Here is a 17,312-nt window from a genome sequence, read left to right as displayed (position 1 = left end):
ACTTGGCCTTGTTGAATGTCATGAGGTTGGCCTAGGCCCTCCTCTCCAGCCCTTTCAGGTCCCTCTGGATGGATCCCTGCCCTCTAGCAAGTCGACTGTGCCACACAGCTTGGTGCCATCTGCAAACTTGTTGAGGGTGCACTCGATTCCTCTGTCCATATCACTGACAAAAATGTTCAACAGCACTGGTGCCTGCACTGACCCCTGAGGGACACCACTCCAGGAAAACATACACACAATCCTGGTGGAGAAGAACATGACAAGATGCTCTCCTTCCTCAGAACAGTTCTATGGCAATTACAAAGGAAAACATACACACAATCCTGGTGGAGAAGAACATGACAAGATGCTCTCCTTCCTCAGAACAATTCTATGGCAACTACACAGGAAAACATACATACAATCCTGGTGGAGAAGAACATGACAAGATGCTCTCCTTCCTCAGAACAATTCTATGGCAGCTACACAGGAAAACATACATACAATCCTGGTGGAGAAGAACATGACAAGATGCTCTCCTTTCTCAGAACAGTTCTATGGCAACTACAGAGGCAATCACTAACCCACTGTTTTAGCTGAATGCCAACCCCCTACATTTTAGAAGTAAGACCAAGTGCCTCAGTAAAAGAAATGTGAAATTCACACAGCATTGCCTATCCAGTCAACAAAGCTGCCAAATATTTTCACATACAGCAAAACACTGGCGACTGAGTTGTGCTATAAAAACAAGAGAACATCTTGAGGATTTCACTTTGCAGTTCCATGAGGTCTGGCATTAATCAAATGGACATCTTCAGAAAAAAAAAAATCTATTTCCTTAGTGGGGGAAAAAAAAAATCCCTCTTCCAAGAAAGTCACCTTAAGTGTTTCACATGTTTATATTTGTGCTTAGAGAAGCAGCATTCAAAAACAAAACCAAACCAATCTGAGAAGGAGCCAAGGATGATTTAACGATGCACTTACTGAAACCTCTGCAAATTGTCTTTTTTTCTCCTGTCAGCTTTCGATATACAAAGCCTGCCTTGGCACTTGTAATCTTAATATCCATGCTTTTCTCTTCACCAGGACAGTTCTGACTTCTGATTATGAGTCATGCTAAATTATAAATACAAACGGAAGCAGGGGCCACGTTGCTTCCAAAAAAATATGTCCATCTGTTATTTAAAATGCTGACAGCACCATCCCTCATTTCAGATCCAGTTCATTACCAAGGAAATTACTCTAAATGAACACATGGAACTGTACTTTTGTATGTGCTGCAGGTGTCCATGGTAAAGAAAAAAATAATCTCATCTTGTAAAGACCAATCTGCGTTGTTCTAAGTGCGAACCTAACATGATCTGCCGTGGGACACAGTCTCAAGTTGTGCTGGGGGAGGTCTAGGCTGGATGTTAGGAGGAAGTTCTTCCCAGAGAGAGAGATTTGCCATCGGAATGGGCTGCCCAGGGAGGTGGTGGAGTCACCGTCCCTGGAGGTGTTCAAGAAAAGACTGGATGAAGCACTTAGTGCCATGGTCTGGTTGACTGGCTAGGGCTGGGTGCTAGGTTGGCCTGGATGATCTTGGAGGTCTCTTCCAACCTGGTTGATTCTATGATTCCTCCACAGGCCTATTGCCCAACATGAGAGGGATCTTTAGGATTACAGGACGTTAGGGGTTGGAAGGGACCCAAGGAGATCATTGAGTCACAGGATCACAGGATGTTAGGGTTTGGAAGGGACCCAAGGAGATCACTGAGTCACAGCATCACAGGATGTTAGGGGTTGGAAGGGACCCAAGGAGATCACTGAGTCACAGGATCACAGGATGTTAGGGTTTGGAAGGGACCCAAGGACATCATCGAGTCACAGCATCACAGGATGTTTGGGTTTGGAAGGGACCCAAGGTGATCACTTAGTCACAGGATCACAGGATGTTAGGGTTTGGAAGGGACCCAAGGACATCATCGAGTCACAGCATCACAGGATGTTTGGGTTTGGAAGGGACCCAAGGTGATCACTTAGTCACAGGATCACAGGATGTTAGGGTTTGGAAGGGACCCAAGGACATCATCGAGTCACAGCATCACAGGATGTTAGGGGTTGGAAGGGACCCAAGGAGATCACTGAGTCACAGGATCACAGGATGTCAGAGGTTGGATGGGACACAAGGAGATCATGGAGTCCAACCCCCCTAATCTTATTTTTAAACAAGGTTTCTCTCCCTTCCCAAACCAATGGGGAAAGAAAAGTGGCAGGAACTGGAAAATACTCTGATGCATAATAAAAACCACCAAAAGGGGTTGATGTCCTTTTGAAACACTGAGCTCCTCACTGGGCCTTTACTAAGCAGTGCTTCTTCTGCACAAATACTGAGAAACATTCCACTTGCTAGAAGGTGCAGAATCACAGCTTAAGTCAACCATAGACTCTAAGGCAGCAATATTTGGCTGAAATTCACTCCAGAAAGGGTATTTTACAGCAGGTAAGCCTTGCATTCTGATTTGGCTCTGCATATTTTAAAGGCAAAAAAGCAGAAGTCATCTCTTTTATGAATTCTCTACTGTATATATGAAGTAACATCTCTTGATGGCTTTTTAAATGCAGACTACAACCTGGTGTGCCCAACGTCTACCAGTATACACTCCAACAAACACTACTAATTACAGCAAGAGAGCACAAGCAATATTTTGAGCTGCAGAGAATTAGCTTATTACTTCTTCATGTGTCATTTACTTTAGAACAGTAAGCACTTTCAAGAATCCTGTGTAACATACCCACCAAACACTGGCCCTGTGAAGTAGTGAAAACTTTGGAAGAATCATAGAATCAACCAGGTTGGAAGAGACCTCCAAGATCATCCAGTCCAACCTAGCACCCAGCCCTATCTATTTTGACTGTCTTCACTGTGTTTTAAGGCACAGGCTTAGCAGCCTGATTGGTTTTCTTCTCAGGAATCTCACTTCCTTGTCAGTAGCAATTAATGATCCAACAATAATATTTAGAACTCATGACACAACTCTTTTAGAGAAGTTAACAAGGAGCAACCAATTCTTGTTTGTATTTTTGAAGCAACTTAGAGATTTACACAGTTCTTACCAAAGTAGTGTCCACAGCCCTCACATGCTTAACGAAAGCATGGAATTTCTCTACTTCTAACACAACTCACAAAACCTACCTCAGTTATGGCAGATTAGCTAAGGTAGTCAGGCTCACCACTGTGTCCTGGGGAATAAGTGCCCTCACTCTGATCCACAACAGTTGGTGGGTTTGGGTGTTGTTGTTTTGTTGTTGTTGTTATTGTTTGGTTGGTTTTGGTTTTTCAATTCTAACTGTCCAGTAAATCCAGTGTCCACCCAAGACATAAAGGACAAACTAAATTCTCACCTCTGGCTGAAAGGGTGCAGGTCACTACTGCACACTTGCAGGAAATTGCTCCAGGTAGTGATCAGTAGACTGATTGAAGATGTCCTGTCTTCTCAACTGCAATAGTTTAAGACTCCTTAAAAGAGATGGAGAACAGGCATAACTCCTTTGCAGGCCCTCACCTAAGCAGAGGGATATCTGGACTACCTTCTCTGTTCTAGTGAATGTTGATGCAGTCTATGCTAAAAGAGGTAAGATAAATTGACTATATAGGGATCATTTTAAGGCTTGCCACACAAATGAACATGCTCAGACAGGCAGAGGAATTAAAACCAGGTGTCTCATGTCTTGAGCTAATGCTAGCCACTGAAGTACAGAATGTGGGGTGGGGAAACCACTGCTTTTTCCTTCTGGCTGTCATTTGTAAAGACAAATATTCTCACTCACAGCTCTGTACAGGAAAAGTACTTGTCTCCCACATGCTGAGTGAGTGCTACTGATCACTCGGTAACTAAGACATGAACAGGATGCTGTTAAGTCCCACCATAGTGTACAGAGAAAGATTTGAATAGACAGTGTGCTACTGGAAACAGGACTGCCAACTGATGTCTCTTCTGAGTAATGCTACCAGGTTCCCACAGTGGAAGGAGTTTATTCAGCTGCATCACAACTGAAGGTTGATTCAAGTTGAAAAAGATCTTAGAATAGGCTCTTCTAAGATCTCTCAACCAACCTTGTCAGCTGCCCAAGAATGTGTGTCAGCTGAAAAGCAAATTCCTATCGCTTGCTTCCATCTATATCTTAACAGATTTCATTCCAACATTGTCCACTAGGTTCCCATTTCCATGCTTTGCCATCTGGATCTGATCTTTATAAACACAAGTTACATTTACCCACTTGGCTCACTTCATCTGTAAAGACTTGTTAAATGGCTTTAAAGACGACTCACTAAAAAAGCTAGAGTTAAAGATTTAACATGAGAAGAGATTAATTTAAGTGGAGAACTTCTTACTTTAATGACAAAATTACATTACCAATGATTTCTGGCTTCCCACATTGATCAACTGATTTCTGCCTTACTCACTTTTGTTCTCTGGGTCTGTATGTCTGCACTGGCACATTAATTACTCAGGAGGCACCTGAATTTGCAGCAACAGTCTAGTCTCAATTTTCAAACATCTGAAATACAAATGTGTAATGTCATAAGACAGACAAAAAGACAGAAAATAATCCAACCATTGCTGCTTTGCTTCTGAAGCAGCATGGTACACACTAACTGAGCCCAAGAGACTAAAGTTTAAATTAAACTGAATTGTGATTTTCACCAAAACAGTATCTAAGCTCCCCCCAACACCAATCTGAATGGATTTATTTGCTCAATTCTTTTGGTCATATTTTTAGGTGGTATTAACATTTTCTACTTAAATGCCAAACTATTTTCTAAGTTTGAAAGAAAAAAGGAAAGGCCTTGAAAGAGTTAGAGTAGGAATGTAGGAATATAAGCAGGGTCACCTAGATGCTCCTGCCTCCTCTAGATCGGCACAACCCAGTGTTGCTGCCGCCTTAGTTTATGTTCTCATATCTTTGGTAGCTCAAGTGAAACACATCCGTGCTTGGCTCTGAAATGTTACAATTTATTCCTCAAAACAAAGCACAGGATCTTTAAACATATTTTCTTCTTCAGTGTAATATGAGAAAAATAGACAGCCCATGCACAGGAGCAAAGTGGGGGAAACAAGACAGAGAGACCCTGTGCTTACTGCTCGTAAGAGTACATGGCATCCATCACCTAAACATCTTCATAGGCTATACAAACATCCCTAAAGATATTAGGCATGAGCTAAATCCTATGAGGAGAGGTTGAGGGAGCTGGGCCTGTTTAGCCTGGAGAAGAGGAGGCTCAGGGGTGATCTTATTACTGTCTACAACTACCTGAAGGGGCATTGTAGCCAGGTGGGGGGTGGCCTCTTCTCCCAGGCAACCAGCAATAGAACAAGGGGACACAGCCTCAAGTTGTGCCAGGGTAGGTATAGGCTGGATGTTAGGAAGAAGTTCTTCACAGAGAGAGTGATTTCCCATTGGAATGGGCTGCCCAGGGAGGTGGTGGAGGCACCGTCCCTGGGGGTCTTCCAGAAAAGCCTGGATGAGGCACTTAGTGCCATGGTCTAGTTGATTGGTTAGGGCTGGGTGCTAGGTTGGACTGGATGATCTTGGAGGTCTCTTCCAACCTGGTTGATTCTATGATTATTCTATCAGGATGAATGAAGAGCTGCCTTCTTTTCCATTCTCTTCATCTAAATCTAGATACAACTGCCTCTGTTTGCCAATTGACTTGATCTCCTTGGGTCCCTTCCAACCCCTAATATCCTCCGATCCTGTGAACCCTGCCACCTGCTACTGTAATTGTCCCAACACCATATGAAAAGTTAGTCAAAAAGGGAATTAGTTTTGATCCTTAAAGATGCTGCAAAGCATTTCAAGCACTGCTGAGCAATCAACAAGTAGATCCTGGAGCTGCAGTGCTATAAGCATTACTGAGTTACCCTTTTGGCAAATGAACTCCTGCCCTGTCCTCTGCTATCAACTTAAAAATTAAATTTTTGAAGTGTATTAAAAAGAGTCCAGGTAAAAAAAAAACCACCAAGGCAAATTAGTCAAAACCCCTACCTAGATTACTTGTGAAACATGCTGTCAAGCAGCTGGGCTAATTTTGACCATTAAAGTTTTTATTTGATTAGAGTTCTAACAGCAGGCCCACTGTATTCAAGGACTAATATTGCCTCTGGCTGCTTCTCAATACCAGCCAGCAGTCCAACTTTTCCTAGCATAAACTTCAATCTGTTTGTCCAGCCTGAGCTAGGCACCATCTGGGACACAGATCCACAGCATACTAAGCCAACCAGTTAGGCGAATCACACTGTCCTCAGGGCAGCTACCTCTGTAGACTGAAGGAAACCTCTACTGAGAAGTCTGGTAGCCTCAAAAGTGACCTCAGAACTTGAGATATGGGACCTCTTTACAGCATATATTTAACAGGTTTCCAATCTCGTGTCACAGTGCATCTCCTGATTAGTTGGCATTTCACTCACAAGGCCAAGGAAGACTGAAGAAAGCAGATGCAAGCTGAGGACTTCAGTTTTCTAAGACCGTTGTGAAATGTAGACCTTGTAAATTGCTTCTCAGCCTACATCAAGGGAACGAAACCAAACTCTGTATCCACTGTACTTGCAGTTCTTGAGACTGCAAAAATAATCAAGAGAATTGGTTTTGGCTTGGTAATAATTTCTGTTCTCTCCATGATCTTATTTCAACTGTTTTGCGCTGTTCTCTGACCTTATTAAGAGCCACCTCGCCAGGAGCCCACCACTTTCCCATCTGAATGCACTTGTCATCAAAATTAATCACCACCTTGCATTAGTGGTTCAAATGGCCTCCTGATAGGAACTACAGGAAGGCCAGAACATGGTGCAAAACTCAACATGATGTATTATTACTAAAATGCTACACCATCACTTGTCAAGGACTGTAATTAGAATTGGGCTATGGCAATGTTAGCTCAGCTGCCTCTGAGCACACCTGTTTCAATTTAATTTGTAGTAATTAGGGAGCCTAGGGCACCAAGAAAAAAAAAAAAGTGTTGTTCAGTTACTCTTTCAAATAGCTGAGCTTTCATGTGCCATATAAAATCCTGTTTTTCAGAACAGACTGCTGACTTGCTAATGCTAGCAAAGTGAAATAAAGCAAAGTATTTTTAGCAGCAGGAAGTTGTTACTTGCTACTGCCAATTACAAGCCTTGTACTTGAACAGTGACATTTTTTCCCCTTTGCTTATTCTTCAAGATAGGTAAAAGCTGGCTTAGGTCTTGGTGCATGAGGATGTGAACAAAACTCAGTCCCCTGGAGCTGGCCGACAGTAGTAGAGCTGGAGCCAATACTGGCAGCAATCTGCTATGACAGAGCAAACAACAGTGTCCTAGATCCACTCTTCAGAAAAGGAGGAAGGAGAAGATTAAGCAAGAGACTTGGATCTATTGACTTTGGCAAAAGGCTGAATACCTTGTCACGCTAATAAAATCACTGAATTGGGGAAGAAGAAAATGGGGCAGAGGGGAGAAAATAAAAGGAGCATTAAAATAGCATAAGAACAGATATTTATACTCCAAATTAGTTTATCAAAGTGACACAGAGCTGAATCACCCACCGGTAAAATTAAAGGCATTCAAGTTTTCCTTACATCAGAATCATTACTTACAACTCTTGAATCTTTGTCCTTTAATTTAAAATGGGATCTTGTAGGCCAAAATAAAGCTGTTGGCAAAAATCAAGTTTCTACAGGAACAGTGCCCAAAGAACTTCTTCAAAAAGCAGGGCAGGTCTTAACAATCACGATGGCACTTTTTTGTCTTGTGTTGTTTACCCCCTGCTATAAACCTCATGGGGCTCAAGCAACTCATGTAAAGCCAGATCTCTAAGTGAAAAAATAGTAAGAACAGGTAATAATGAGAGTGTGTGGTATAGCAAGAGACAGCTACTTCTGACTTACAGAAATACAACAACAAACCTCAGTTACAATTTTAAGGGGAAACACAACTCTGCTTTGCTGCGGGTTCATTCCCACACGCTGAGAATCCATCTGAAGGCAATGTGGTTCCTTTCAGTGAGCTCATGTGAATATATATGCCTGTATTTCTACAAGTCCATTCTCTTAATAATTAACCTTTTCCTGCTGTAATGCCATTAGAGAGACAACTTGTTTATTTTCCCACCATAGAACACACACACAAAGATACCTGGGAAATTCAAGGAAGTAATTCCTGAGTAAAGTTTTCATTATTTAAGAATGTTTTCAATATCAGTCATTATTTTCCATAGACTGACATGGATGTGAATTAAAAAACAATAAACCTAAGTGACCTTGATGAAATATAGCACTGTTTACCTGCAGCCATGCTTATATAGCATATATAGGACACCCATACATATGTCATATGTGACCTTAAACCCACAAAACCCAGAAAGTATACTGAACTTGTATCTTCTTTTATTTGTCAGTCTGCTGCTTCAACAGGGAATTTCTTTGCAATCCAGATTTTTAGTTGTTCTATTTATTTCAGTTCTGTTTAACTCATGATTAAGATTGGGAAAGCATGAAGTGATGTTGACACATCCAGTGCACAAAAATCAAAGTATACTGAACTTGTATCTTCTTTTATTTGTCAGTCTGCCACTTCAACAGGTGATTTCTTTACAATCCAGGCTTTTAGTTCTTCTATTTCAGTTCTGTTCAACTCATGATTAAGATCTGGGAAAGCATGAAGTGATGTTGACACACCCAGTGCACAAAAATCAAAGTATACTGAAGTTGTATCTTTTGTTCATTAGTCTGCCACTTCAACAGGTAATTTCTTTACAATCCAGGTTTTTGGTTGTTGTATTTCAGTTCTGTTTAGCCTGGAGAAGAGAAAGCTCTGGGGAGACCTTATATGGGCCTTCCAGTACCTGAAAGAGACCTACAAGAGAGCTGAGAAGGGACTTTTAATAATGGCTTGAAATGATAGGATGAGAGGTAATGGCTTTAAGATGGAAGAGTGTAGATTTGAACTGGATACTAGGTAGAAATTCTTTACAGTGAGAGTGGCGAGACACTGGGACAAGTTGCCCACAGAAGCTGTTAACATCCCCTCCCTGGAAGTGTGCAAGGTCAGGAGGGATGAGGACTTCAGCAATCTGGTGTAGTGGAAGGTATCCCTGTTCATGGCAGGGGTGTTGGAACTAGATGATGTTTCAGGTCCCTTCCAACCTTCACGACCAAGATTTGGGAAAGGATGAAGTGATGTTGACACACCCAGTGCACAATAATCAGAAAGTATACTGAAGCTGTATCTTCTTTTATTCATTAGTCTGCCAATTCAACAGGTAATTTCTTTACAATCCAGGCTTTTAGTTCTTCTATTTCAGTTCTGTTTAACTCATGATTAAGATTTGGGAAAGCATGAAGTGATGTTGACACACCCAGTGCACAAAAATCAAAGTATACTGAAGTTGTATCTTTTGTTCATTAGTCTGCCACTTCAACAGGTAATTTCTTTACAATCCAGGTTTTCAGTTGTTCTATTTCAGTTCTGTTTAACTCATGATTAAGATTAGGGAAAGTATGAAGTGATGTTGACACTCCCAGTGACTTTAACATCTTGTTGGTCTCTTCACCCCACGAGTAGAGAACTAGTTCATCAGCAGTTCCATGACATTGAAATAATTCTGGAAGAACATTTTGATTTTTTTTCAAAGCCTAGGTAGAGAAGAACCACTGTGAGACACATCGTTGCTCTCAAAAGAATAGTTACAATTGCACAATGACAATCTGTATAGCATTGAATTTACTGCCCAGCGTTTTAGTGGTCGTGTTGTATTATTTCTACAAAATCAGATAAGAAAGTATTGGGAAAATGCACTTCAAAGCCAAATCTTGACAAGTGATAGGGTATACTGTGAGATCTGTATCTCTCTCCAACTAAGAGAAATAGAAAAAAAATAGACAGCAGATGGAGCCCAAGAGTATTGTAATTCATCACAAGTTTTCAAGTAAGAGTTGTATTTACATGGACTCTAACGACTAAGGACAACTTGCAAAGCATTTAATTTGTTAATCTGCCTTCTACTTGTAATTACTTTGAATTAAATTACTGTGTTGTCTGTGCAAAAAAGCAACAAAATAAGAAGAAGTGACTTGAAAGCTGTCCATGTGTGACAGTTCGGTGAAGGTCACTCAGCTCTGGGCCCTTCAACGTAAGAAGAACATCGAACTGATGGAATGGGCCCAGAGGAGGGCCACAAAGATGATCAGAGCACTGGAGCACCTCCCCTGTAGTCACAGCCTGCAAGAGTTGGGGCTGTTTAGCCTGGAGAAGAGAAGGCTCTGGGGAGACCTTATAGGGCCTTCTAGTACCTGAAGGAGACCTACAAGAGAGCTGAGAAAGGACTTTTAATAATGGCTTGTAGTGATAGGATGAGGGGTAACAGCTTTAAGCTGGAAGGGGGTAGAGTTGAACTGGATATTAGGTAGAAATTCTTTACAGTGAGGGTGGTGAGACACTGGGACAGGTTGCCCACAGAAGTTGTGGATGTCCCCTCCCTGGAAGTGTGCAAGGTCAGGAGGGATGAGGACTTCAGCAATCTGGTGTAGTGGAAGGTATCCCTGTCCATAGCAGGGGTGTTGGAACTAGATGATCTTTCAGGTCCCTTCCAACCCAAATCATTAAATGATAACACTCAGTTTATCTATCTTCAGGTAATATAATCAGTTTCAAATACGAACCAGTTGTCTCACATGAATAAAGACACTCGACTCAAATTTACCTCTCACTTTTCTTTTATGTAAGCAGTTCTGTAAAGCCTATCATACACTCACCTGGTAAACAGCAGAGTCCTTATTGAGAAAGCTAGACAATGCAAAGACTCCAGCCACATCTTGATGAAACCTATATGCTAAATGCATCGCCATTCCACCTCCCATTGAAAAGCCTCCTAGGACAAAACCAAAGAAACAAAGATTAGATGTTGCTCTATGGCTTAGTAACCCAGCATCTGATTTATTTTTATCTTCAGATTTGTTTGTTTTATAGACAAGGCAACCAAAACCCATCCTGACATAAGGTTACAATGATTTTAACTCATGATTAAATATAGAAAATGGAGAGCTAAAGTACTGCTGAAGATTCATTCCTGATAAGGGGGGGGGGATAAAATAAATCAGCCAAAATGCCATTACTTTAAAAGATGTTTGTGTATGGTCCCATGCAGTTGGAGCACTTGGCCTGATGTTCTCCAAAGTACACAGCAGTACTCTATGAACAGACAATTCTCATTGCTTTTTTATTCAACATATTTTCCACCTAGGCTAGCAGCATGCACATATCAAAGATCTGTGTCACTAGTGTACATAATCAGTGATTTAGACTAGTACACAGGGGTTGTGGGGTTCACAGGATGTTAAGGGTTGGAAGGGGTCTCCATAGATCATTGAGTCCAACTCCTCTGCCAGAACAGGACCACAAAATCTAGCTCAGGTCGCACAGGAATGCATCCAAGTCTTAGAAGTCTCTGGAGAAGGAGCCTCCACAATCCCTGTGGGCAGACTGTTCCAGTGCTCCATTTCTGTTGTGAACACCTTAGGATACATAACAAACAAGGAAAAACTGCAATGCAGTCCACCTGAGCTCTAACAGGATGTCAAGAAAGAAATCCTGCATTACCTCACATGGACATAGTACACAGGCAGACTCACAGATGGCATCGAGTTGGAAGGGACCCTCAGAGGTCATCCTAAGTCCTTTGTGCTGAGCAGGGACACCTCCAATTGGATCAGGCTGTCCAGGACCACATTCTGATCTCGAACAACTCCAGGATTAGGGCCTGAACCACATCCCTGGGCAGCCTGTTCCAGTATTTTCCCAGTCTCATTGTAAAGAACTTCCTTCTTATGCCTGTCTATCCTGCTCCATTTAAAACCAGTGCCCCTCTTTCTATTGATACAAGCTCTTCTAAACAGTTCTTCCTCAACCTTCCTGCAGGACACCCTTCAGACACTGAATTACTATTCAGCCTTCTGCTCTCCAGGATGAACAGCCCCAATTCTTTCAGCCTGTCTTCAAAACAGAGGTGCTCCAGGCCCATGACCCTCTTCGCATCCCTCCTCTGGCCCCATTCCAGCAGGTCCATGTCTCTCTTATGTTGGAGGCCCCAGAGCTGGACACAGTACTCCAGGTGATGAGGTCTCTCCAAAGCATAATGCCTAGAGTGAAGAACGGCTGCTGAAATCTCTTCTAGCACAGAGATGGTAACCAACAGAAAGGTTAGGACTGACAGCTCTGTTTAATCAGGTATTAGCATCCAGAGTACTGGTGACACAACTGGTTTGTGCCCAGTACCTAACTGGTGTTAATTACTTGCAAAATTCTGTGCCCTGATTTTTTACAGAAGAGGCATGAAATTAGGAATTTAACAAGAAATGCACAAACAGTAGACAAACCATTTCAGCTTGTTATCTTTTGAAAGTGATTAAAATGAGGCTCTAGAATGGGGAGAGCTCAGTTGCAAGGGCTATGTAAGCCCTCTGGGTTTGACCCCATGCTGTGCAGAAGGTTGATGCGGATGCTAAACAAATCCCTGCCAGGAAGCAGTGCCACTGCAGCACAGAATCAGCCAGGTTGGAAGAGACCTCCAAGATCATCCAGTCCAACCTAACATCCAGCCCTAGACAATCAACTAGACCATGGCACTAAGTGCCTCAGCCAGGCTTTTTCTGAACACTTCCAGGGACAGCATCTCCACCACCTCCCTGGGCAGCCCATTCCAATGGCAAATCACTCTCTCTGTCAAGAACTTCATCCTAATATCCAGCCTATACCTCCCCTGGCACAACTTGAGACTATGTCCCCTTGTTCTGTCGGTGGTTGTCTAAACTAAGCCCAGTGGTACTCTTCACCTTTGGTACTTGGCAGAGGAAATGTATGGTGCACAGGAGCTCAGAGGCAGAAAACACTGTACGTCAGAAATAGGAGTTGGGCCATAGGGACTATTCCTAATGGGGAATCCTCTTCCAGCATGTCTATCTACAAGCCCCAGCACGTGTGAAGCCCTTCTATCTCACAGGCCATCCCAATGTTATGACTAGAAGATTTGGCTGGATTTGCACAGAAAATTTTCCTGAAAACACTAAGACTAATCCAGACATGAAATAGCCTCTTTTTTTCTTCCCACACAACATTATCTTTTGATTTCTGTTAACTTTCTGATCAGAATTTCTAATGAGTTCATTATTCTTTCTACTTATTGCTACCTTATTCATAGAAATTCATAGAACCATTCAGACTGGAAAAGACCCATGGGATCAAGTCCAACCATTGACCCTATTCTACAAAGTTCACCCCTGAACCATATCCCTAAGCACCACATCTAAGCGACCTTTAAACACATCCAGGGACAATGACTCAACCACCACCCTGGGCAGCCTATTCCAATGTCTGACTACTTTTATGTGAAATTTTTTTTCCACGTAGTCTTAAGACACAACTATGGCCAAAAGTGGTAACTGCAAGTTCCTGACTTAGATCTTACAGTGAAGAAGCAAGACCACACAGTGTGCAAGACTGAAGTCTTGCTTTGCTTCTTCAAACACAGTCATTAATTGAATTAAGAGAGCTGTATCCTCAAATTAGGAGATATACCTGGGATTCCCATGCTATGCACCCAAGGGGTTGATAATACCCCAATTTATCTTTGGTAAATAGAGCCAGGACCTGCTATTAACTTCCCAAATCAATCTTTAGCCAGTCCAAAGACAAGTGTAGTATGTTTAATTGCCCAATGGCACTCCAGAAACAAAGGTAGCTGAGGACAAGTAGGAATAAAGGTGGGTGAACAAGTTTAGAGCATTCCTTGAAGGTTCACACAATTCACATCACCTGAAATTTCAAACAAACTCATCACAAAAATAAAACTGTTGAAAATGTTACTGCAAACCTTTCATCTGCACCACTACTCCCTACCAGGCATGTCCTCTTACCACTTGTGAAAGAATTCTACAAAGAAAATAACACATATTGCACAAGTGCCATAGTAATCTCCAAAACACCACCCACCCCACACATTCACAGGGAGAAAAACACAGCCTTCTGAGAGAATATATAAAATAGAACAGCTACCTAAAGTTCCTATGTAAATAACATCATCTCGTGCTGAAGTTTCTTTTACTCTCTTCTGTGAAGTCTGATAATTTGTTTCCTCATTTCCCTTTGATCATTCTCAATGATGCTGTCATCCCCAAACCCCAAAAAGTAGCATTTGTATTGCAAGACATCATTTTGCATTTGCTTACAAATAAATACAGATAGACTCTGTCTACATATAAAATTAAGTCCATTGTAAGTATTACAGAATGCAGAGGTGGGGGGGGGGGGGGGAATAAGCTGCATTGAAAACTCATTACTAGTTTGTAAATGATTTAATCTAGAATTTTGTACCCAGTTAGTCACATTCTGGCAACAGTATCTGCAATTACTCACCAGCAGTCTTTGACAATGCAGTCACCTTCTGTTTAGAAGAATATTAGGTAATGGTTCTTTTATGTGGCTCATACTACTATTAGAAAATGTAATACAAAGGACTAGCTCTATGAATCGGGTTTTCCAGGGGAAAACCTGAAGGTTATCACTTGATACAATCTCTGAGTAAATGAGATACAGTAAATGCTTCAGAAACAACAATGGGAATAAGCATTTGGAGCTGGAGACAGCTTTGGTTTTTCTCATTGCAAGAAGTATTCAGTGCAAGCCAAATTTGACATAACATAGAAGACATCTTCAAGTCCAGAACTTCTATAAGAATTTGAATTTTGCATGAAAGGAAATTTAGAGGCAGGTACAAATATTACAGTTCTTCAGTGCAAGGGTGGTGAGACACTGGAATAGGTTGCCCAGAGTGGCTGTGGATGCCCCCAGTCTAGAGGTGTGCTGGATGAGGCCTGGGGCAATCAAGTCTAGTTGAGAGGCAGGGAGGTTGGAGTACATCATGTCTAAGGTCCCTTCCAACCTAAGCTGTTCTATGATTCTGTGTTTGGAGTTACAGCCACAATGTAAGCAAAACACAGAAGTACACATACATCTCAGCATAAAGGATATGCAAACCTCACAGCACTGCTAAGCAGATTGCTTCATTAAGTGTTAATCAAGATCAAAACCAGCATGGCAACATTTCAACCTCAAATAGGCAGAACATAGCAAACTCTTCATTCGAAAGCAATCTACTTCCAAGAAGTACAAAGAGCATGCACAGACATTCAGAATCTGCCAGAAGGTTTCACATAAAAAAGTATATTTGTTTTCCATTTTTCCTCTTATATCTATTTCTAGTTACTGCTTCAAAAGAGTTAAAAACCTATGGTTCTAAAATGCTCAGTAGTTACCAGTTCAGGAAAGCTCTAACTATTTGCATTAACTTTCCTGCCTTACAAAGAAGGTTTAAGTGTAGGCTAAAAGGTCAGCACATACAAAACAGACTCAGTGAAGTAAAGAACTTTTCTTTAAGTTGAAAGAAACTTCACTTAAGTACCCATTTATGACCTTGAATCTGCTTCTGTGTAGTTCTGATTTTTAGGCAACACCCCTATGCAGTGAGAAGAAAGTTGCTTGTAACTTGCTTTGCTACTTGAGAAAGACCTACTTAAGACACAGGATCACCATATATTCAAATTAAGGAATCTGAATTGGAAGGAAACTCACATTCAATACTTTACTAAAGCCAAAATATAGTTTCTGGAATATCATCACTAAGTATGTTAAGGTAACCCCAGCCATATAATGATGTAACGAGAGTAAATAGGGACTGGATTTCTCCTATGTAATTTATTCCAGCTTGAATAAAACAGAAAGTTTCATCACAACTGCCATTTTTTGGTGATAAAACCTTCTGTCCAGAGCCTGTAACTGGCCTTAAGAGCCTTTTAAACATCCAAGTGTTTGTATAAAACCTTGAGCTCACTTCTGCTAAAGATCTTGATTTATATTAACTCACTCCTCATTTGTATCTGTCCAGAATGATAATCTGGTCCATGATGACACTTCAACACTATGGTAAGCTACGCAAACCAAATATTTACCTACTGTCAAACTTCAGTTTCATTAATTTCTTTGTATTTGGTCTAACAATATTTGCATTTGTATCTCCAAAAGTGACTAATTTTACTACCACAATGGTTTCTTAGTCTCTCTCTCATGTTCCACATACACTGTCCCCCACAGCAAACTGCTGGCTAAGCTGTCAACCCATGGCTTGGATGGCAACATTCTGTGCTGGGTTAGGAACTGGCTGGAGGGCCGAGCCCAGAGAGTGGTGGTGAATGGTGTCACATCCAGCTGGCAGCTGTCACTAGTGGTGTCCCTCAGGGATCAGTGCTGGGCCCCATCCTCTTTAACGTCTTCATAGATGATCTGGATGAGGGCATGGAGTCAGTCATCAGCAAGCTTGCAGATGACACCAAGCTGGGGGCAGATGTGGCTGGGTTGGAGGGCAGAAGGGCTCTGCAGCGGGACCTTGACTGCCTGGACAGATGGGCAGAGTCCAATGGGATGGGGTTCAATAGCTCCAAGTGCAGGGTGCTGCACTTTGGCCACAGCAACCCCATGCAGAGATACAGGCTGGGGTTGGAGTGGCTGGAGAGCAGCCAGACAGAGAGGGATCTGGGGGTGCTGATTGATACCTGCCTGAACATGAGCCAGCAGTGTGCCCAGGTGGCCAAGAGAGCCAGTGGCATCCTGGCCTGCATCAGGAATGGTGTGGTCAGCAGGAGCAGGGAGGTCATTCTGCCCCTGGACTCTGCACTGGTTAGACCACACCTTGAGTCCTGTGTTCAGTCCTGGGCCCCCCAGTTTAGGAAGGACATTGAGATGCTTGAGCGTGTCCAGAGAAGGGCGATGAGGCTGGGGAGAGGCCTTGAGCATAGCCCTACGAGGAGAGGCTGAGGCAGCTGGGATTGGTTAGCCTGGAGAAGAGGAGGCTCAGGGGAGACCTTATTGCTGTCTACAACTACCTGAGGGGAGGTTGTGGCCAGGAGGAGGTTGCTCTCTTCTCTCAGGTGGCCAGCACCAGAACAAGAGGACACAGCCTCAAGCTGTGCCAGGGGAAATTTAGGCTGGAGGTGAGGAGAAAGTTCTTCCCTGAGAGAGTCATTGGACACTGGAATGGGCTGCCCGGGGAGGTGGTGCAGTCGCTGTCCCTGGAGCTGTTCAAGGCAGGACTGGACGTGGCACTTGGTGCCATGGTCTGGCCTTGAGCTCTGTGGTAAAGGGTTGGACTTGATGATCTATGAGGTCTCTTCCAACCTTGGTGACACTGTGATACTGTGTGATACATGACAATGCTAGTAACTCTGCCTTCGCTCCAATGCCCTCCTTCAGTGCCTGCAATGACCCTGA

The 17,312-nt window shown here is 42.5% G+C and overlaps 1 protein-coding gene across 1 annotated transcript in view; it reads right to left on the bottom strand.

The window, feature by feature from the left end:
- Nucleotides 1-8,366: 8,366 nt before the first annotated feature.
- Nucleotides 8,367-17,312, bottom strand: part of LYPLAL1 (lysophospholipase like 1) — a 41,008-nt gene continuing 32,062 nt past the window's right edge. Inside the window, exons 4-5 of the mRNA XM_064164532.1 lie at nt 10,751-10,866; nt 8,367-9,631 (exon numbers count right to left, since the gene is read on the bottom strand). Coding sequence (XP_064020602.1) covers nt 9,401-9,631; nt 10,751-10,866 — 347 coding nt within the window. The 3' untranslated portion in view covers nt 8,367-9,400. The remainder of the gene's footprint in view (nt 9,632-10,750; nt 10,867-17,312) is intronic.

Source organism: Pogoniulus pusillus, chromosome 25 (assembly GCF_015220805.1).
Source record: "Pogoniulus pusillus isolate bPogPus1 chromosome 25, bPogPus1.pri, whole genome shotgun sequence".
NCBI classification, from domain to species: Eukaryota; Metazoa; Chordata; class Aves; order Piciformes; family Lybiidae; genus Pogoniulus; species Pogoniulus pusillus.
The sequence above is the reverse complement of the archived record's forward strand: the minus strand, read 5'-3'. Positions and strand labels throughout refer to the sequence as shown.